This window comes from Cervus canadensis, chromosome 1 (genome assembly GCF_019320065.1).
Source record: "Cervus canadensis isolate Bull #8, Minnesota chromosome 1, ASM1932006v1, whole genome shotgun sequence".
NCBI classification, from domain to species: domain Eukaryota; kingdom Metazoa; phylum Chordata; class Mammalia; order Artiodactyla; family Cervidae; genus Cervus; species Cervus canadensis.
The window spans coordinates 39,362,516-39,386,647 of record NC_057386.1 but is presented as its reverse complement, the minus strand read 5'-3'; the positions used below and the strand labels follow the sequence as shown (position 1 = coordinate 39,386,647).

The following is a 24,132-nucleotide window of genomic DNA, read 5'->3' as shown; positions in this document are numbered from 1 at the left end:
TGACTTTTTAAAGTCCTTGGGCAAATCCTTTTATTATATTTGTATCTGTTTTAATGCACATTACAGAGCCTCCTGGCATGCACAATGAAATACAGGAGGAATGCTGTTGTCCTGAAGAGATGGGCAATTGGAAATCAACAGTACCCACCTCCCACCCTGTCATCTTTTCGCAGATAACAACTCAGCTTTAACAAGAGGCAAACATTGAATGACACCAAGAGACCAAGAGATCACACAGTGGTATTCTCCAATACTCCAGTGTGCAACATGAAGCAATGAGAATCCCAAATATTTGGATTTGGAAAAAGAGGAAAATATTTAAATCAAAATGATCCAAGAGTAAATTTAAATTTCACATGTGTTTAAATGTGCTGGAGGGAAAAATGATAAATCATCACATACCTGCTCCAATAAAGGAACAATCCTATACCAGCTACCTAGATATTTTAAGGTACTGGCTGAGTTAGGTCCTAGAACTACCCCAAGATGCAACTCAGGACACAGGAAAACATAAGGAACAAAAGGAAACGATTTTTAACTGCCGGGGCAATTCTCTTTTGCACAGTGATTGGAAGGAAAGCCGCAATCCTTTTATCTTCCCTCATGGCAACAGATAGCTAGCAAGGCTGTATGTAAGTCTTGCGGACTTTTTCAGTCCTGAGGGGACCCTACATACCATAGAGGGCTACCCTTTAAATATCTAAGCACAGGAGACCACAGCATGTCTAACAGAAAGGTGGCTGAAGGTACCTTTTTTTTTTAAGTTTTCTTTCTAAAAAAAGTGTAATTAATTAACTAATTTTTATTTATTTATTTGGCTGTGCTGGGTCTTACCTGTGGCATGTGGGATCTAGTTCCCTGACCAGGGATTGAACCTGGGCCCCCTGCACTGGGAGCACAGAGTCTTAGCCACTGGACCACTAGGGAAGTCTCTGAAGGTATTCTTAAAGGTGCAGATTTTTTTTTCCTTTTATGGGGGCTGTATGAATTGATCCTGGTGGGTTACAGTCCAAAGGGTCACAAAGAATCAGACATGACTTAGCACACATGAATTTACATGTTTATTTATATCTACGATAAATACTGATATATGGACTAACTTGTTCTTTTATTTACTCAGTTTTTGCTTTTCTTGTATATTTCCTTTCTTCTCAACTACCATGGTAAAGAATATATTTTCTATTTTTACATGCTTACCTTAACATTTTAATAAATATATTTAATGCAGCAAATCAGTTATTTCTAGTTTGTAGATATGTTTTTTTCCTACTTCAGGCTGCCATGGGGTGGGCACAGCAATGTGCCTTGAAAATCAATATACTTTAAAACAGCAGTTTTTAGACGTTAAGAAAATTAAAAAGCCTATACATATATATCTCACTTTTAAAGATAAAAGTTGGATCTTAGCCACATTCTAAAAACTACTAGGATCTAGGAAAGGAAAATAAGAGAACTAGGACTCACTGACAAAATGCTGGTAATTTGCAATGCCCTTTTGGTAACTCAAGACCAAAAACCAAAAGATGATGCTGGGATCAGGGGGAAGAAAACAGGGAAGTGGCTGAATGACCAAGTATCTGAACTTCAGCTTAAGAAAAAGGATGTAACCAGGCAAAAAGCTATACATGTAAAGAATGGGAAGGTAACATGGCAGGAGTGAAAATGGTTATTTGTAAGAATGGTGGCTTTGATGTGGCAATTTCTTTTTGCAAATATCTTTTTAATGATTCTTATCCTGTGTTTTTAATTTTAAAAAAGGACCCCAAAAGGGAGGGGAGAGGGCAGTACAGGAAAACACACCGTGGGAACACAGTCAAGCACACAGATGTTTTGCGTAAGCTGTGTTTTCAGAGACATCTACCACTGTACGAGACTTTGAAAAAGTCAAGCTGTCAACAATTTCTCTGAAGTGATGGGTGGGGCTTGAGAGAAAGTGAGCTGTGATGAAACCAACAATTAGTACCCTCAAGGCTGAGAAAGCCGCAGCTTTTTAGATAAGTTCCTCATTTATGAGCCACCTCTCTGCCCCAAAGGTTTTGCCATCAGCAATGTTTGCTAGGCAAACAAGGATGACCCAAGCTGCCCTTCTGTCCATTTCAAGTGATCGAGGTTCTTTGTCAGCAGCACTGCTATTTCTTTGCAGAGAGAACTTCTCTCTCTATGGTAGAAGAGAGAGGGCACAACCTACGGTATAAAAATCTGAGTGGGAAGCAAGCTGCCCTACCCCTCCCTTCTTGTTTCAATTCCAAATAAAAATGCTTATCATGTACAGAAAAATTCATGTAAAGGCAAAGATAACACAATTGTTCATTTGTTCCACTGCCTTGCTTTGGTGTATTGTTAAACTTTGTTTCTGTTTAATGAGATGTATATTCCTAGGTCTACACTCTGGGCTTTTTTCGTGTGTAAGGCAGTGAAAGTTCATGCACACTGCTTCATATAGTGCCCAGTCTAATACTATGTACGGAGTATTTAACAAAGGTGATCTGAAAATGACAACGGAAATGATGCTAAAGACTCATGCACACTTTGAGGGCTAGTGAAGTATGAAAGTCCCTCACTGTAAGACCTCTGAGTAGCACTGACATACATGCACGAGGTGTGTGCATACTCAGCTGTGTCCAACTCTTGGCAACCTCATGGCCTGCAGCCCGCCAGGCTCCTCTGTCCATGGAACTCCCCAGGCAAGAATGTACTGGAGCAGGTTGCCGTTTTATCCTCCAGGGGATCTCTCCGACCTGGGGACTGACCCACGTCCCGTCTCTCTTGCATGTGCAGGCGGATTCTTTACCACTCAGTCACCTGGGAAGCCCAACACACATGCACTACCATGTATAAAATGAGAGCTAGCAGGAAGCTGCCGTGTAACACAGGAAGCTCAGCTCCATGCTTTGTGGTGACCTAGAGGGGTGGGATCGGGTGGGAGGCTCAATAGGAAGGGTATATATGTATTTTTACAGCCGGTTCACATTGTTGTACAGTAGAAACTAACGCAACACTTTAAAGCAATTATCCTCCAATTAAAAACTTAAAAAACAAAAACAAAACCTCTTCTCTGGTGTCTGTGTGTACACAGGCTGTGTGAGTGTTCTTCTTTGCAGCCTTGCATCACTCCTGACGCAAAGAAGGGAACGTCTATTCACAGAACTTTCAACTTGCAGAGTTCTTACAAAGTTCTAGCTGGTGTTCTGTCTTGAACTTCCCTTTTCTGAGAAGTTGAGTGTGCTGGATGGGTTACCATCCTGCATCTGACTTCTGAGTGAGTTCACTACGAAAGATTTTAGAAACTTCTTCTTCAGGCACAGTAGCCTCTTCTAAGTCCTAAGTGAGCTCCCTTTACTGCTGCCATGGCAGTGGGGCTGATAATCTGCAGGCTTACATAAACTTGTTTGGCTAAAGCTACCCAAACTGCTCATATAATCTTACTATAGGGTGGAAGAATAAGAGGCAGGGTTGTAGTAAATATGGACAGAGGTAAGTAGGTCATAGGTTGAAAAGGTCTTACATGACTTGCCAAAGAATTTGGACTTTAACCCTGAGGATGATAGAGATACAAATTTGCATTACCAGAAAGATTCTTCTAACTACAGCATGGAGAATGGACTGGAAGCGGTTGAAACTCAGAAACAGGGAAACAGATGTTACTTTAGTGTTCCACACAAGAAGGAGACAAGGTAGTCAATCAGTGAGCTAACAGGAATGAAGAGAAGATGGATATCTTGGGGATATTTGTCTAGTTTATTTTTTGGTACAGATGGAAATTTTACTTAAAACTTAAATTGTAAGAAAGTCTAAAAAAGAAAGATTTGATATGTGCCAATTCCTTGCAATCCAAGAATATCTTTTTCTTTTGCACCTCCTGATTCTTCAGACAGACCCTTTCCTTTAACAAATCTCATTGCTTTACAGACTCTCACCCAGGAGGGGAAAAAAAAAAAAAAAAGTCTTATTTACATGGATATTAACTTTTACACCACCTGCTTCTGTCCAAACTTTTCTCAAAACAGGTTTTTCTTTTTCTTTACTATCTCAACTTTCTCTTGTTTTACTTTGTTAATCCTCAGATTTGGAGATCAATTTGCCTTAACCTATCTGCCAGCTGACAGGCCATCATCCTACACAAGCCAGGGAAACTTACAGGCAATTCTTCCTCACGTCACTTTGTTATCATGCATGTCTATATCATTTCCTGCCAGGCACCAAACTTCCGGCAGCAAGGAAGAACAGCTGAGGAGAATGCTTTTACACAAAAGACTTCCCTCCTTCCTAATCCCCTACTCAACGGATATGACAATATACTGATGATATCGTCAGGGGTCAAGTTAAACGGAAGATAATGCAACTAAGTTCTAAAACCACCATTTTCAACCGATCATAAAGAAAGCAAGGTTAACTGTCTGCACATAATATAACAAGCAAAAAATGAATCAGAAACCAGAAGCTGACTTCAATCAAGAGAAGGCAAGTGAATTTTACAAATTCATCTGTCTTACATTAGAACAGGATATCAGTGAAGAACTGCTAGGCCAGTAATACTAAATCTCTGGCGCTCAGTTAAATTAAGTTAGCCATTATTAAAGACAATCTATGAGAAGACAGCTCTCACAGATAATTAATCTCCTCATCTCTAAAACCAATAGCTGTGTAAAACATAGCTCTGAAGAACTTAAAAAGAATTTGTATTAAAGCTGAACCACAGACTATCCAGAGGAAGGGATCAGAGTAAACCCGGGAAATATACCTCAATCACAGTAAAGCTGCCATGTTGTAACAGCCAGCTAACTTTGTTTCTTATTTCTCTTCTATAAGTGGGATCATAACACTAAACAAGGTATCAGAGTAAACGATGATAAAAAAAATTGTGATGAGGTGGCTGTATCAAACCTTTCTACAAACAGATTTCCAGTTCTCAGGTCATATTTTCATTGACTTGGAGGAGGCAGCAGGGGCACACTTGGCCAGGACTCAGCTGACCAGGATTTTCTAATCTCACTCTACACCTGGTTCGGTGCCACTGAGTCAGTTTTAGCACTTTAGGCAGATTCTCTACTTATAAAAGAGAAGGTTAGTATCTCACCTGCTGTATTGGAAACATGTAAAGGTAGAGAGGAGGAAAAAACAAGGGACTCACAGGTGACCTAGAGTTCTTGCTCTGTCACCACTGAATTGTATAATATGACGTGAGGCAATCATATTTCATTTTTCTCAAACAGCATTATAAACTCTTAAAGTTTGTAACTTTAGGAGATTACCACTAGCAACTGTAAAAGGATTTCATTAGCTCAAGAGGAGATCACTTTATTTTTATTGTATTAATCAGTCAAAAATACCAAATAGGTTTTTCATAGCAGAAGTAACTCTCAAAGAATTCCCCTAAAAGGTTAGGTCACAATAGCACATTAAATGATGTTAAATCCTATAGGCTTCTCCTCCTTAGTAACCAAATAGTTAATCTGTTCACTGGATTCCTGCTTCCACTGGGAAATTTTTCTGCAAATGGAATCCCATCCCTCCCCTACTCGAGTGTTGATCAATTAAAAAAGAAAAGCATGAAAAGATGCACAAACTTTCGTCATTCGTTGACAGAAAGTTTGTGCAAGGTTTCTAGAAAGTTAACAAGTGTCAGAATTATATAAAGACAAGTTATTATCCTAAAGTACATGAAGCTTGGGCTTTATCTTTGAAACTCTGAAGAAACGTTAAGTTTCGGTCAATGAAATAGAAAAAGGAAACTGCCCCTTAGGCATGTTTTCATATGGAATGAACTCCTGGTTTCTTTCTGAAGTGATTCACTTTAGCTTTTAAAACAAATTTTTTGGTTTAGTGCATAAAACTTTTTACCCAAGGAAGCTAAGCAGCTGGAAAAAGTATCTTTACCTATAGGCAGAACCAGAATAGTTCTGTTTCTTTAAATATAATTGTAACACTAGTAATGAAGACCAGCTAAGGTCATTCTACTGTCTCTTTCCATATCAGCCAAGTACACACCTCGCTATATTTAGACAAGGTATGCATGCCCCACTAAAGATAGGAGACTCAGTCCTAGGCTTAGGGTCACAACAGTGGGGTTATTTCCTCAGCTGAGGGGGAAAGACACACACAAAAACAACCCTGTATTGATGCATGCATTCCTTGGAAACCAACAGAACAACCAATGCTCAATTTTATTTCACTGTGAACAGAAGTATAACCTCTAGTATGCATAGAACAATCTCTACCATACATAACTTTACCACAGTCACGACTAAAGCAAAGGTAACTCACTAGCCAGGACTGGTTACCATGCCTTAGCCAAAGAGCTGTCTAGGTCAACAGGGTAAAATATTCAGCTGTTTGATCTCCTGGGAACTGGAACAAATAGGTTTCAACTTGGGAATTCCCTGGTGTCAAAAAAACCAGGGTCTGCCTGGTAAAGTCCTCCAGCAGGGTCTAGCTGACAGCCTCTTAGACCATCACCCAGCAAAGAAAGAACCAAATGGGGACAAAACTGACTTGTGTATTTAAAAAGAAAAAGCTTATGGAACAGGGATTTTATAATAAAGATGGTTTTGAACTGTGTCAGGGACATGGTAATACAGGTAACAGAGGAATCTGCTTGGGTGGACATATTCTATAAGGGGACTCAAAACCTGGAATCAAAACAAAAAGCCTCAGGAAAATATCTTAAAGAAAAACACAATTGCCCTTGAGAGAAAGCTAAGAAGACCCTAATAACAATCAGATGTTTTTGGTGCCTCCCCAACTGTCAGGGAAAAAAATTAAATACATTTAAAGAATTCAGTAAACATGCTTCTGAAATGTAAGTATAACAAATACAAATCTATTTATTTTCATTCAAAGGCAACTGCACATTGCAATTATGAACATTTCCACTGCAGGAAAGATAAGCAGATGGTGGATGTTTTCCCAAAGTTTTTAGTGTCACTGAAGAGGCCTACTTTTTTTTTCAGATTCATGGTCAATGCTAAAAAGGCAACATTTAGAATGCTTTTTCTCTTCATACACATTTGAACATTTCTACAGTGACATATTTAAAGAACAGTCAGTTAAGAGAAGAGAAAACATACAGCTTATATACCATATTTATATATTCATTTTCCAGTATATACTGCTAAACTAAAAGCAACATAAGATACATATTTAATATTTTAAATAGGGTGAATTATGAAAAAACTCCACTCTTGTTTCCTCTGCATTAAAATCCTACTCAATGAAAAACAACTGCATTTAAATATTCTCATCTGACACTGAAATAATCCTTTTGGAGGAAAAAAATACTAAGATTTAAATAAATAGTTTCATTTCTAAAGGGTGTTTGATTTCTGAGAGAAACTGATCTGAGTTTTCCCATGACTTTACATACAAAATGCAGATTTTTTTTTTTTTTTTTGGGCACAGCAAAGATGCACTGGATTAGGGCCTAAATAAATAAATAGCTTGAGATGGCAAAAAAGCAAAAATGCCACATAACATTTGATTGCTCAGTTCTAAGAATTCATATCTATACATTGTAGGCTGCGGAAACTGGCATTAATAGCAAAGAATGGTTTAATGGGTTGGCGAATTCTTGACCCTCAGAACACAACGCAAACAGCACACTCATTCCACTAAATATCTAAGCCTAGGGCAGCGGTCCTCAAACCTCTCAATGAGCTCTTTATAATTTAATAAGTATCTGGATTAAATGTATTTAGAAATTCTCCTAATTCTTCTGACAATTTTTCCTTCAAAGCAACAACTTTAAGTCATTTCTGCCTTCCTAGATAGAGTGCAAAGCACCAGAAATACTGTATACCATTATGGCCTCTCTTTTCACTCACCAAATAGGTTGTGACTATTTGCTGAAGAATACAAAGATTCAGGCTTTACAGCAATATTCCAAGTTAAGCAAACACCATTCTTAGAATATCTATTCCAAGATTATCAGAGAGAGAGAATTCAAAAGGCTGCATAATCCTCAATAGAGAGAAAATGGTAGGTCAAAATCTTTCACTGTGGGAAAATCATTGAGTGAGTGTTTAAAAATGGATAAATGAATCTCACTGGTAAGGTTAAATAGCTTAAAAACACCTTACTTAATTTCTAAGTCAAATGCCTACAACAGTCTATTCCAGATTCTTAATTTGGGGTGAGGGCAAGGTCATTACATTCCTTTGAGGATTTAGTGAAAACTATGGCTTTTTCCTGCAGAGAAATAAATGTACTAATCATTGATCTACAGACCCACTTTTTCAAGTGATTTCATTGTATTCATGAACTTAGTCTAAAAGTCTGGATTAAAGGAAACTTTATTAATAGTTGCCCTGAAGAGATGGGCAATTGGAAATCAACAGTACCCACCTCCCACCCTGTCATGTTTTCGCAGATAACAACTCAGCTTTAACAAGAGGCAAACACTGAATGACTGGTACTTGGATTTAACTTTGAAGCCAGAGGAAACCCACATGAATAGATAAGGCTGGGACTTTCTAAGGGTCTTCAACTAATATAGTACTTTGGACTCCTGCCATTCTAAAGCACACAACGGGCGAATCCTATGCAAAGACCCTCTTACCTGCCCCACAACGCTGCCTGCTCGCCTCTGGAAATTCCTCTCCAATCAACTTGCTTACATCACAAAGATTCCCAAGCATTAGGCTGAAGTTTACCTACTGAAGCCCTGCAGTACCACATATAAAAGGATTTCAGCACAACAGAAGATTTTGGACAAGATTTTGAAATTCATTAAAGTCAAATCTGACCAGTGAAGTTTTGCATTTCCTAAACCTGCTGGATACTCTGGAATTTTTTAATAGCTACCCAGAGCATGCCATTTCATGCAGCATGCCACTTCATGCAGCATGCCATTACAGTCCTTGTATTCTAACAGCGTGAACAATCCAACATCACTAATACATTAAACATTACTTTATGTGCTAGTGACTCAGCATGAAGGAAATGACCAGATTTAGAGTTTTTTTGATCTTATGATTTTAGAATCCATGCTACATGGGAGAGAGGATTAATGGCAAGGTATAACTACCATGAAGGCTAATGTTTATTTAACAATCTGTATCTGTTCCTACTATGTCCATAAATACAGTTGCCTCACATTGTTTATTTATATTGCCTGTCATACTTAAGAAATGATTTTATTTATTTATACCAAATGTCTACCCTTGAATTTGCGGCTCAAAAATTTTATCAGTTTACTGACCATTTTCTCTAAAGCAGCACTCCTTCCAGTTACTTTTCATTTTTTGTTTTCCTTTACTTTTTCTTTATAGCTGTAAGATAAGCTGATTATTTACAATAGTTTATTTACATTCTGGAATGTAAGTTCTAAGAGCTGAGAGTCAAGTCTTTTTGGATCATTCCCAGTGCCTAGAACATTGTAGGTCATCAATACACGAATGAACAGGTATTTACCAAGTGGAGATACAAAATAAATCAGAGGCAAATACAGCACAGTAAAAAAGCATGAGATATAATGAGGAGTTGGACGTTAGTCACTGCTCTTGTGTTTATTAGTTACAAAAACCTGAACAAGTCATTTAATCTCTTTGAACGTCAATGTCTTTCCTTTAAAATGATGCAAAAATATTACTTCAAAGGGTTATAGGCAATAAAAGGAAGTAAAAACTTGTTGCAAATATTAATGATTATATCCCAGCAATTACTTTTGGAAAACTGGCAGGAAATTCTGTAAATCAGATGAATTTTGAGAAAGTAAGTTACTCTGTCACCTAACCCTTGGCCTTGCAGAACTGCAGAGGCAGAATGAAGCAGTGAGGAAGCACCACATGAGAAGGGATGGACTGGAATCTCACTTACCAGCTGGCTGACCTTGAAAAAAATCTCTCAAGCTCTCTGAAGCTTATTTTTCTGATCTACTGATATAAAATGTGTGTGAGGGGGTGCTACCTCAAAAGTGTAATTGTTTGAATCAAATGTTAATTATGAAAGCACTTTTTAAACTTTAACACAGAATATTTAATTTTAGTTAAATCGATTACCTTCCCTTAGAGAAAATCCTAATCTTGCTTGTTTCACCAGCGAAATGGAAGGAAATAGTATTACAGAATGTGTTCACATGGACTACAGAGTATACGTACTCCCAGTTCTTTCTGCAAGTTCTCCAACTTTGGTGAGAGGATGGAACAGAACAGGAAAAGACAGAAAAGGAAGATAGAAAATGGAAAGCGAAACAGGTTTGGAAAGACACAAATTAGTAGCAAAGAATAGGTAGCAAGTGGAGTAAGTAGCAAAGTTCTGACCAACTGTGAGTCTATTTAATTTCATACCCAAGGTCACGGCCCATTTCATGGATGTGTGACTTGTGCAGCCACATATGTCAGTGCTTGAAAGGGCCTTGCACTTGATTCAACGCTCTGATGCTTTTTGAATGGGGGCGGGGCCCCCCTATTTTCATTAGCTGCTGGGCCCTGCAAATTATGTAGCTAGTTCTGCTTGCAGTCTTTCCACTAGACTAGAGGACAAGGACAATAGCTTACAACCTCAATGACTGCATACAAAGACCACTGCTAACTTAAAGGACAATTATTAACAAGTAGACTTTTAATTAGGTTGGTGATCGCCTATTTGTAGTATCTGAATTCTGAAGTTAGCAAAATACCTAGTAAAAGCCAATTAAATTAATAAGCAGCAGACCAAATTAGAAATGCAAATATTATTTGCCTTTCCTATTTTGTAGCCCATCACATTCTAATAACAGGCCAAATGGTGATGTTAGCAAGAGAAATACCTGAAGCTCATCTGACGTTTCATTCTGAAATCCAACAAAAGACCCGAGTGACTGCGAACTACCTTCAGTTTTTGATCTGGTTATCTGCTGCCTCACAGTACGCAGAGCAGAGTGACAGCGCCACAGAAATCGTCTCTGGAGTGAAAGCCCTAACACAATCCAGTTCAATTAAATCACACCCTTTAAATAACGTTTTGTTTTTTTCCTGCTCCTTCGGACCGAGAGACAGCTGGTGGCTTTTCTTTGATCGAAGCTGAAAGGCTGAAGCTGATGAACTGAACATTTCCCACGAGGCAATTCAATTTTTGATGCCTCCCTTTTTCCCCTTAAAGCCAAACTGACCCCATACTGGTCCATTGTGACCTTTGGACTCCTTATCAGTCACCTTCAGTCTCCGACAGGAGTTGGACTGGCCAACCCACAGACGTCCACTCTCCAGTGAACAAAGGCTCGCTATGTAAAAGAGACGAGCTGTGGACAGAGATACCATCTGTAGGGAAGGTGCTGAACTCATCCTCTGTGTTCCAGCAGCATGTCCAGGACTGCTGCCACTACAAAACAGTGAAACTTCACCCCAAAACTTTCTCTGCCTGTGATTTAAACACACACCTTCATTAAGGAGAGAGCTCAGTTTCAAATAGAGGCAAGCAACCAATGCTAATGAATCCAGCAGGCAAGTGTGGCCTGCGTTCTAACATTCCTTTCTCCTTCCCGTCTTTTTCTTCTTTAAGTCGGCCAGAAGCCCCTCTGGATACTGTTTAGATCTGCACGGACATTCAGAGTAAGATTCTTTAAGAGCTCTAGAAAATGCATACAACTCTTCTCCTTTCTCCTATATTCAATACTCAAACAGCCTTAAAGATGAAAACTTTTTTTTCCCAAGATTTTAAATGGCTTGTTCCCTAAAAAGTTTCTCTCTCCAACTTTGAGAAATATACACTGGCTTTTACAAACCAGATGAGGAAATTCTAACTTCACAAGTTTAGTTACAAGCACTAACAAACTAATATATATGATCATTTTTTTAGATGGTTGGATGGCATCATTGACACGAATTTGAGCAAACTCAGCGAGATAGTGAAGGACAGGGAAGCCTGGCGTGCTGCAGTCCATGGGGTTGCAAAGATTTGGCCACGACTGAGCAACTGAACAGCAGCAACAGCAATCCTTAGTAAGACAGAACTTTAGGAAATCTCAATGCCACTGAACACTTCCTAAACAGAAAACAATGAAATGCTGTTCAAGGTTAATCTGCTGCAGGACCCTAAGTAAGCCAGTTATCTTCTGGCTCAAAAATCCCTAAATCAAAAATGGTGATGATTTTAGGATAAAAAAAACAACATGGGGTACAAACCTAAATTCACAAACACTACATGTATATTCAACACCATCTGCGGATAATTAGTTTTTCCCTCATATTATCAATGTACTATTATTTCATCTTCTGGCAATTTCTACTCAAATACCTTATAAATTATTTTCCATCAGTGACTGGACATGAAAGTGATTCCTGATAGGAAAGACAAATAAGGATCAATTTTCCTGCGTCTTCAATTGGTTCAGATGAACTGAAGGATAAAATTGCTTCTACCTTGATTTCACTTTTTATTATTTCAGGGGCACTATGAAAATGAATTACTAAATTGCTGGAGCTACAACTACTAAAACTGCAGACAGGTACAACGTTTTTGGTGAGCAAATTCGCAGTCTGTACCGAAGGTTCTAGAGATATGTATACCCTTTGGTCTGGCAATCCCAGAATTGAATTTTAGGGTATTTCCTTCAGGGACATGTGCAAAGATTTAGACACAAGGATATTCATTCAGTGAGGCTTTGTTTATACCTGCAAAAAAACCTGAACACAATCAAAATGTGCAACAATAGGGCAGAATTCAGTTCTATGGAAAACAAATAACTCTCAGAAAGGATATGAAAGAAACGCATTTGAGGACAATGGCAGGATGTTCCCAATATGCTTAGTGAAAAAAAAAAACAAAACAGATTACAAAGCAGACGATAGAAGACAATCCCATTTTTAAAAGGATATACATACAGAGAAAATTGTGGATATTAACAGAACAGTAAACATCTTTGGAAAATAAGAATAAGGGTAATGCTTTTTGGGGAGAGGAGGATTTCTGATTTTTCTATCATAAGCATGTTAGCATAAGCATCTGCAATATTAAAAAAATAGCCAATACTTTTGCTTTGTTGATTTTAAGTACCAGTAAGACCAGTTCCATTAAGAAAATCACTCACTCAGGACAAGTTCACTTTTAAGCTGAGTGGGTGGTAAAGAATGAGATATTATCAACTTTACAGTGTATAAGGTAGGCAAGTTTTTAAAGTACAGAGACTCTCCCTTTGAAAAATGTCCCCAAACTGACTTCCAAGACTGCCGTAAAGAAGAGCACCGATATTCAATATTTTCTGGTTGATTTTGACTTCAATTGAGGGAGAGATTAGCTATTGTCATTTCTTTAAAAACATTGTAAACATTCTTACAACACCATCATTTTCTGACTAACAAGGCATATGGCCTTGCTGAGAACTTCTCCAGGTGTCTAAAAAGGCAATGAAGACGTCCAGCAGTGTGAGCACAGTGGACTTCCACCATAACTGAGATGGACTACAGGTGAGACACAAAAGTGAACAGGCCCCAAACTCATTAAGAGCCAAGACTAAGGTAGGTTCTCCACAGATGTGCTCAAATATATTTCCAAGGAGGTAAGAAATAAAGTAAGACTAAAACAACGGATTTCAATCTGTAGAGAGATCATAACAAGCCAGTCTACAATTGTCAGTGTTTCTTTAACTTTGGGAAAAAAAATTACACTGGGTTTAAATTCATTTAGTTAGAATCACTAAATCACTAAATCAGTTTGCCATTTCCCTCAGTGCAGGAGAGTATAACAAGGCACAATCTCCTAAATTTTCAGTAGCTGCAGTAACTCTTCTTTGAATCAGTATTACTAAACTATCATAATTTGGGCCTTGTGTAACCTAGCATTTATACAGTTCTTGGTCTTTACTTTTTAGTTTTTGGTTTTTTTTTTTTTCTTTCAGTTTTATTGAGAAATAATTGACACATTGTATAAGTTTGAGATTTACAGCATGATGACCGGACTTAAATAAATCATGAAAATGATTACCACAATAAGTTTAGTGACCATTCATCATTTCGTATAGATACAAAATTAAAGAAATAGAAAAAATGTTTCCTTGTGATGAGACTTGGTCTTTATTAATTGATGTTTGATCATAGGCTTACTCATACACGTGTAAACGAGCCCCCTGTCTGCTAGGATGGTTTCTATGTATACTTAAAACTAAGGAGCTGTACATTGCTTACAGAACGCTAAATAAGATGAACCATTAATTGACAACCAGGCCATTAAACTGGTAGCCAAGCCATTAAGAACAAAATCAGCACACCCTTCCCCCTACAGCGCACTCCACTGTAAATATCACAAGCCCTCTCTCTGTGCCAATGGGAACCACCCAGCCTACCACATGCTGCTGATGTAACCATATCTAGAGCTCAGCACCTGAAGAAAGCAGGGAATGGGGTATTGCTTTGGATTACTTGAATGTGTTTCTTTCCTCCCCTCTTCCCTTCGTCCTTCCTTTTTAACCATAAAACCACTAGCAGATAGTGTCATGGTTTCTGTTCTCATGCTGCCTAAGGGGATTTTACAGTGCGCTCCCAGCCACTGGTACTGATTCAACAACAGCCTTTGTAAAATTGGCAGCCTTCCTAAATAAGCTATGTAGAGTCTGCAAATGCTTGTTACTGTGCTGTGTAGTCTGTGGGTACTCGATAAAAACTTGATTAAAATTCTGCCCACATGATATATCCAAAATATGCTCAGAGCTATTTTCTAAAGAGCATGATCGGTCTTTACAAAAGTCTTTCTGGATTTCTCCTTCCTACCACAAATGATTAACAGCAGTCATTCACTGACTCTTTATGGCTGTGACATCTGCTACATCAGTCTTCTTTTTCTCTCACGGCTCAAGTACCCTCTACCTCTGCTTATACTAATCAAGACATGTAAGAGGGCCAGAAATAAAGGTCAGAAGTCAAATCCTACCATAAAGTCTTCACTAACCGGCTCACTTACAATAACTTTTTGTCCTCTGAATACTTAGAGCACCAATTGCACCATTCGTCTGGTACTTAGCTGAATTGTGTTCTTATTTATCCTTTAATTAACTCTCAACAGACTGAGTATCCTGGCCACAGGAACCATGTCTTGTATTTCTTTGTATCTCCCACCCTTTGCCCAGAATATGACAATGATGCAAATGATGGAATTTCTCCTACCAGGCTGTCGTACCACTCTGATTCTTTCTCCTATACTCTGGTTCATGTTCAAAAGGGAAAAAATATCAGCTGTCATTTACTGAGTGTTTACTGTTCGCAGTACTTTATAAATATTACACTTAACTACATTTCATGCTAAGTTGCTTTGGTCGTGTTCAACTCTTTGTGACCCTGTGGTCTGTAGCCCGCCAGGCTCCTCTGTCCATGGGATTCTCTAGGCAAGAATACTGGAATGGGCTGCCATTTCCTTCTCCAGGGGATGTTCCCCACCCAGGGATCGAACCTGGGTCTCTTATGTTCTCTGCATTGGCAGGTGGGTTCTTTACCACTAGCGCCACTTGGGAAGCCCAATTAACTACATTAATTAATATTAATAGACACTATAAGCTTCATTTTATTGATGAGGAAACCAAGTTTCATGGTGGTTATAAGTTGAAGGTCGCTCAGCCTGTAGTGAAATTAGGTAGTGAGACTAATTGAAATTTAGGTCTGTTTCATTCCACACACCAGACTATTACTATCAGCCACAATAACAAGTGACAAGACACTGAATGAGTGATCCAAGACACCTTTTAAGAATTTCTAAATAGAATATTTAATGAAAGGGATACTTTAAGAGTTGAGTGTGAAATTTCACTGGGGAGGAATGAGCATCACAGAGGTGGGGTTGATAAAATGATCTACACCAAATCTGGTCAAAGGGATGACCAAAAAGTTCAGTTCCATACACCGTCAGAATCTATTTCATTCCCCTCCTAGGAAGAAAAATTGACACTGATAATTCACATTACTTCATAGATGTTCCAACTTCTCAAACTAAATTTTACCCCAAAATAAAGATGATATAATAATAGCAAATTAAAATTTTTTTGGTGTTCATAAGAACTGGATATATTAACTTTGAGAGAAACACAGTAATTTAAAAATGCCTGGAACAGAGGAGAGTTCCAAAGAAATGACATCTCTTAAGAGCTCTATGTTATAAGTGATACTTATTTAAAATCAGTGAAGAAAAATGAGAAATACTCATATGCAATTTATTCCTTACGAAGATCCACTGGCTTTTATTATACAAAATTTAAAAAAACCAAGATGAGACACGCAACTAAGAAGCTAAGCTCATAAACCTGTTCAGCCTTTTGTTGATGATTTCTTAGGTTGTAAACAGGCCTGTCTGTGGCATTAAGTTTTAAGGACACAGACACCACAGAAGACAAGCAAAGTGAAGTCCACAATTAGAATTGTTAGGGCTTGAAATATGCTGTTACAGATCATGAATGGCCACATGAATCTCTGTCAGTAAACATTAAGTACAAATGATGAAAGTAACATAATCATAACTGAAATTTTTACTGTTCTTTCTTATTAACTATCTGTAGCCCTAGCCCTAATGAAATGAGGCAGATATTACTCCCCCCAAAAACATAAGCAACAATTTGAACCATTTCAAAAAGGTCATTATCAAAAAAAACAAACAAACATCAAATAATTCTGTGTCTTCTATAACTGGAAAACTGAATTTACAATTAAAAAAAAAAGAAAAAACCTACTCCAGTACAGGCTAACACTGAAATTTCTCTTTATTGGAGAGTAATTCAAGCCTCTGGATTCTGTAGTTTTAACAGACACACAAATAACTCCAAATCCCTCAGGTGACTAAAAGAAGGGTCACACCCCTCTGAAAACAGATTAATGCAGAAAACAAGAGTGGCCAAATTCCCGCAACCTGAAAAAAGGAAGTGAGCCCAAATAAGCCCTTTGGTGTGCAGTACTAGCAGTCTATTTATAAATCATTTACTACATCCTTTCCAAATCACAGGAACACCTAAAAACGCCTTGATGCTTTTAGCACATTTCTTCAAGTTAAACCTAATTATGTTAGTGGAAGCAACATCCTGTATAATTCTAACAATGCAAAGCTAACTCTATCTGAAAGTAGTTAAGATACTAATTATTATTATTATTAATTTGCTTTCATCTTAGGAATTCAGAAGGGCTTCCCAGGTGGTTCAGTAGCAAAGAATCTACCGACCAGTGCAAGACATGGTGGTTCTTTCGATCCCTGGGTGGGGAAGATCTCCTGGAGGAGGAAATGGCCACCCACTCCAGTATTCTTGTGTGGATAATCCCATGGACAGAGGAGCCTGGCGGGCTACAGGTCGCAAAGAATCAGACACGACTGAGCACGCACACACGTAGGAATTTAGAAACATGTGATAGCATCTACACCACTATTCTTTAGCCCCAAGGCAATTTTACATATGGTAATTAAGAAGATTCACATTTACTAGAGAAACCCAAGAAGGGACAGAGCAAGAGGATCTGCAGTTTAGCCCTTCTATTACTCCAAGATCCAACAGCTCTTGGAGCCAGAAAATGACAACATCCTTAATTATCTGGCTTTGGGCAATGGTTTCTCTGTAAATCTACAGAAACTGCCCCATTTCAGGAGTGATTACAAGTGAGCACACAATCTGAAGAACAGTAATTTAGAAAAAAAAAATTCATTAAGACTTTATCAAAGAAATTTTGACTTGAGTGCATCACGACCTCACTATTCCTGCTCATCTTTCTTTATGCAGTTCGTGGCCAAAGTTGAGGACTTTCTCCCACTCTGTTCCAAGTCAATTATTGCTCTACTTACTTCAAAGCAGCCTAAGTGTGGGTAAAGTCACACAAAGTTATTACTATTAATAAAAACACAAATGTACCTTTTACTCTGACAATGGAAAATTAGCTTCTCCTTTGTATTTGAAGACCATAACACTAGGAGATTAATACACTTGATGCAAACTTAACTGACACACTTTACACAATATTTTACCTTTTAAGGCTATATTACCTACCTATTTAAGGATCAGAAACAATCACGAAAATGGTATTGATTTAAAATCAGAGAGACATCTCATGTCTTTAAAAACTATCAACATTATTATTAGTCTCTTTACCCACCAACCAGAGATAAAAAGCTCTTAAATCATAAATGAATGTGTGGCTTCAGTAACTGAATTACTGAATATTCAGTAGTAACTGAATAACTGAATTATTATAACTATGTTTTGTCCATTTCTGAGAGGAGAAATCTAGATTTTAAAGTAGCAAAGATGATAAAGACACTTATTAAATAGAACAAGGAAGTTAAAAAATGTAAAGGCAAAACAATTTCATAAAATTATAACACTTACAGTAGGACCTCTTGGTTCTAGGCTTTTAAAGTACAGAATTAAAATAAATAAATAAATAAATAAAGTACAGAATTGCTGCTAAAGAATTGCTTTAGAGCTAGAAAAAGATGGGAGACTATACCTAAATCATTCTACAGATTATATACCAGCTGGACAAAGATAACACCAAAGATTCAACAAATATCTGAGAAGAAAATCTTAAAAGTATTAGTAAACCAATTCCAGCAGTATGTTAACAAGTAACGCAAACAGCGTTAAAAGGACGATTCAACTTTTGCAACTCAGTTATGTCACTGCATTGCCAAGAAAGGGGGAAATATTATCCTTCCAATAGAGGGCCAAAAAACATCTAATCAAATTCAGTATCTGCATCTAATTTTAAAATATTTGAAGTTAGGACTAGTAGGAAATGCCCTCAGCTTGATAAGTGATCTATGCTGGAACTTATAGCACACAGTACATCTACTCAGAAAACATAAAAAGCATCCCTTTTACAATGGAAAACAAGACCAGGAGCATTGCTACTCTTTAACGTACTAAAGTCTGAGCTGAAGCAACAGAGTTACACTCAGAGAAAACTCATTTACAGGTGATATAATCATCCACTCAGTAAAGTCAAAAAAATCAACTAAAATATCTATTTGATATATATAAGGACCAAGAGTTCAGCTAGGTGGTCTGATATAAAACAAATATAAAAAGCAGTTTTACTACACACCTATAGGGACTAATTAGAAAAAGTCATGGGAAAGAAGAGCTTATTCACAAGAACAACAAAAACTTTATAAACAAATACCCATGAATATACCTAATAAGAAATGTCTAACTACTATACGAGGAAAAGTGTAAAATTTAAATGAAGGGCATTTTAAAAACAGTGAATAAATAAACACATACCACATTCTTCATTGGGAAGGCTCATTCTGTAAAGCTGTTAATTCTCCCCAAAACTAGTTCAGTACAATTTAAATAAAAATCCCAATAGGATTTTTAAAAGTAGAATTTGACAAGTTGTTTTTAAGACTTACCTAGAAAATAAGCAAGGGTAGCTAAGATATCAAAACACACACACACTGAGGTAGGCCTTGTGATACAAGATAGCAAAATGCCTACTAAATCTATGGGAAGTGAGACTGGACTAAATAAATGGTACTGGACTCAACCACTATCCATTTGGAAAAAAGGTAGAGTTAGAGCTCTACTTCACACAATAAAAACAGTGTATCTCGTTTCATTGTGTTTCACTTTACTGCGTTTTGCAGATACCACTTAAAAAAAACCCCAAAACTGAAGGTTTGTGGCAACCCTCTGTAGAGCAAGTCTATTTGTGCCATTTTTTCAACAGCATTTGCTCATTTCATGTCTGTGTGTCACATTTTGGTATTTCTTGAAATATTTCAAACCCTCCACTACCAAAAACATCAAGACTTGCAGATGATGGTTAGCTCTTTTTTTTGAATAAAGCATTTTATAATTAAGGTAAGTACTGCTTTTTGTTACACACTTAGTAGACTATGGTGTAAACATAACTTGTATATGCACTGGGAAACCAAAAAATTTGTGTAACTCGCTTCAATGTCACATTCACTTTATCGTGGTATCTGGAACTGGATTCACAGTATCTCCAAGTCTGTCTGTAAAGATAAACTCCAGTTTTAAAACGTGAAATATTTTTAAAGTGTAGACATACTGGAAAAATACAAAAGAGTACTTTTATAACCTTGGGAGTGGATGGGAAGGGTTTTTTTAAAAGCCAGATGCAAAACTCAAATCATAAGAAATGTATTGCCAGATTTTACTACATAAAAGTTTTACTACATAAGAACTTTTATACAAGATAGAAAATTAAAAAACAAGCACTAGGGCCAGGAGAATAATTGTTAAACATATTCAGAATATACAAAATACTACATGAAAAAGGAAAAAAACAAATACCAATAGAAAAATAAAGTTCAAACGTGCAAATCACAGAAGAAAAATGCACAAGACCAATAAAAATACAAAAGGATCCTAAAGCTCTTCAATAGTAAGGGACATGCAGAGGAGTGTTTAAGAGCAGGAGTCCCGGGTTGAGGCTGCCTGTGTTTGCATCCTGGCTGTATTATCTCAGACAAATGACTTAACATCTCTGTGCCTCTCATCTGTAATTGAGGATAACACCTAAGTCAAAGTTGTTAAGAACAGAGAATGAGATAATATGCATGATGCTCAAAACAATTGCCAGGCCCACAGTAAGAGCTCAGTAAAAAACTAACTGCTATCTAGTATCATTATTAATATTACCAGGGTTGGTGAAGACACCTATATAAGTATATAAGCTGGTAAGAGCTAATTGGCAGAGCAAACTGCAAAGCTTGGCAGCATGTATCAAAATTTTAACACACACATATCATCAGACCCAGAAATTCCACTGCTAGAATTTTATCTAAAGAAATGTTCCCACATAGATACAAAGGCATATACATCAGGACTCTGAGTGTAGCAGTGTTAAGAGTTCTAGATTTGGAGACAGGAAATGCTGGTTCTAGTTTCAGTTCTACCAAGAACAAATCATGTAACCCCTGTGTAAATCACTTCACCATTTTGATTTTTCAGTTTATTTATTCTATAAAGTGTGAATGATGACTTGCCCAATCTGCCTCACGGGACTATTTTAAGGCAGTGGTTCCCAAAGTGTGGTCCCTGGATCAGCATCACTAGCATCCTCTAGGAACTTGCTAGGAATTGAAATTTTCTAGTCTCACCCCAGACCTACAGAATCAGAAACTCTGGGAGTGTGGGCAGCAACCTGTGTTTTAATAAACCATCCAGGTGATTTTGATGCAAGCTTAAGTTCAGAGAAGAGCACGTGTGAAATCACTTGCAGAACTGAAAGAGCATTAGTATTACAAACACAAAAAAATAAAACTGCTTCTACCTTTCAATTTTATGAAAGGTACATTTTAGATAATTATCTCAATATGCTCTCTGTTGCTGAGCTCAAGCTTCAGAAAACACTCATGTGAACCTAGGAAGTCAAACTCATATATGTAACCAAGTAAATAAATATAATTATTTTGGGTGAAGGATTAAAAAGCTCAAGGTCACCTCATGAACAAATCAAGCAATGTCTCAAACATTCAAGTTTCCAGACTTCTGATCAGTGGTTTTCGTAATGGGAACACTTTTAATGATAGCCTTTGCCAGCATTCTATCTACTAGTTCTTGATCCTTCCCTGAACTTTTCAGGACACAAAAATAGTCACCTTTTTGTGGATAAGCTATTTGTTTGGCTTATAACAATAACACCAGAAAAAACCTTGGCCCCTTGCTTAGCGAATTCACTTCTCAGAGATTGAATGTTGGCTCTCTAAAAATAACACAGGTTCAAAAAAAAAAAAAAAAAGGCTCATGTATTTTTCAGATGTTCAAATTTTGTTGTATATGAAACCATGTGTAGACTCTGCAAGGGTATGGAATTTCAGGATCATTTGAGTAGTATGATGCCACACTCTTGAAGTTTGATCAGATGCTGCTCTGGGTTGCTCACATATATTTTTCTAGTAGGATTAACACTTATAACAGTAACTATTTTTTGTTTCTGGAGTTAATTCAATCACTCCTTAATGTTCTTCACTGAACACATAAGAAATAACAGCATATTTGGTGAGTTTAACACAAAGGTAAGGAAAGGCCTTAATCTCATAATGATATAATTCCCAATAAACACAGTAATACCCACACTATTCTCTAATTTCACCTATATGTATCTACATACCACAATTAAAAGTCAAGAAATAAGAAAGAGCATGTGAAATCACCAAACTAGTTATCCCAAAGGCCCTCCTCTCAAGGTCATTAACTTTCTTCATAGGAAAGCCCCTAAGATCTCCTTGAGGTCTTTTTATGCTGACACAATTCTCATAGGATTTGTTACATGGTTTACTTGGTTTCTAAACCCAGAGCAAATCCAATGCAACAAATGAGAAAAGGAAGAAGAAAAGCTCTTATGAGTGGGTCCAGCAGAGACAAGGGAACCATTGGGCTAAGAGAACTCAGGTGTACTCCCTCCCCGAATTAAAATTTGGTCTTCACTTAAGGACCTTAATTAACTCTTAACCTTTTAGTTGCTCCTATTCATCACTGCTTTTTACATATCCGACACTACAGGGAAATGCTCACAGCCGCTAAGTTTTTACTAAACCAGGCCTCAGAGACCATACTTCTCTTTAGGAAGGAGATTCTTCACCTTCTATGAGATCACATCACTTTGAGAAACTGATTTTTTTAAATATATGTATCTACCCAATATTTCCATATGATCTCAAGGAGTTCATTAACCTTCTAAAGCCAGTTCATAGCTTCAGTAACCATGGGCCCCAAATTTAAAACTTTTGTGTTAGGAACCAAAAATGTGCATGTTTAAGTTAACAAAATTCAGGGTTTTATCTGGAATGGTCTTTAAAGATTTTTAAATGATGATGGACTGGGCAACACTGTAAATGTAAATTAAACACGATGGCTAAGGCAATACTAATAAATACACTTTAGAAGAAGTGAACATTAGCAAGACTCTCTTAAGGGAAAAAAGTGGCGAGAGAGACAAAAATGAAAGAGAAATAATCTGAGAATTCTTGAGAAGACCGCCTACCTTAGCAGCAAAACTCTAAGTGGAGCAAATATGTTTTTCACTAAGTTGAAGATGTCAGCATCTTCAACTTAAAAATATAGTCTTAGAAATTAAAGATAATCCTATAGGTCTTAAAAGTAACCTCTCAATTGCTAAGACAGAAGACCATTTCTACAGTGCTGTGAGCACTGGCCTAGGAAACACCTGGATTGTAAGGACAGTTTTGTCATTTATTAGCAAATATTTAAAGCCTCAGCTTCATTCTCTGTAAACAGAATAAATTAGTTCATATGGTGGTTGTGATGATTAAATGAGATACACACTAAACTCAGCACACTGGCAAGTGGTCAACGAATGGCAGCAGTTTAGTTTTTGTTTAACATCAATTTACCCATTTTACTGTGCAGTAGTTTATCGTTTGTAAATTGTTACCTACCACATACATAATCTTTTATGATCCTCTGGGGTCAGAACCACAGTGTCTTCATTTTACAGTTCAAGAAAATAAGTCAAATGTACCCCAAGACACTAATTAGTAGGAAAAGAAACGTATACACCAGATTCAAAACTCCTTTCCCCTGCAAAGCTCAGAAGCTCTGTCTTTTAAATTCTGTTTAATCTTTTAACTGTAGTTAAACATAAAGTTTGCCATTTTAACCATTTTTAAGTGTACAGTTCAGTGCCATTAAATATTCATTCTGTTGTGCAGTTCTCACCACCATCCATCCCCAAAACTTTTTCTTCTTCCTCAAATGAAACTCTGTACCCATTAGACACAGATTTCTCATTCTCTTCCTCCAAACCCTGGGAACCAGACTACTTATGCTCAAGTCCCTCATGTAAGTGGAATCATACAGTGCTTGTACTTTGTCACTGGCCTATTTCACTCAGAATGATGTCTTCAAAGTTCATCCACGTTGTAGCATATGTCAGAATTTCCTTCCTTTTTACAGCTGAATAATATTCAGTTGTATCCCAGACCACATTATGTTTATCCATGTATCCCTTAATGTACATGTGGGTTGCTTCCATTATCTTTTTTATTTTTTAAAGTATTGTTCACATTTATTTTGCCATTGGTTGCCCATTTTCAGATTATTCCTTCCCCTCCCTTTTTTTCTTTGGTAAAAGGTAAAGTGCAGGGACTTCCCTGATGGTCCACTGGTTCAAATACCTAGCTTCCACTGCAGGGGAGGACCAGTTACAACCCTGGTCTGGGAACTATGATCCCATATGCTGCCCTCCTCCCTCTACAAGGTCCAAAGAA

The 24,132-nt window shown here is 37.4% G+C and overlaps 1 protein-coding gene across 6 annotated transcripts in view; it reads right to left on the bottom strand.

Annotated features, from left to right (window-relative positions):
• The window catches only part of SSH2 (slingshot protein phosphatase 2), a 229,263-nt gene that overhangs the window by 74,454 nt on the left and 130,677 nt on the right, over nt 1-24,132 (bottom strand). Inside the window, exon 1 of one of the 6 annotated variants that reach the window (XM_043478975.1) lies at nt 10,745-11,358. The exons of the other annotated variants lie outside the window; for them this stretch is intronic. Coding sequence (XP_043334910.1) covers nt 10,745-10,767 — 23 coding nt within the window. The 5' untranslated portion in view covers nt 10,768-11,358. Of the gene's footprint in view, nt 1-10,744; nt 11,359-24,132 lie in introns of those variants that run through there. 6 annotated transcript variants of the gene reach the window in all.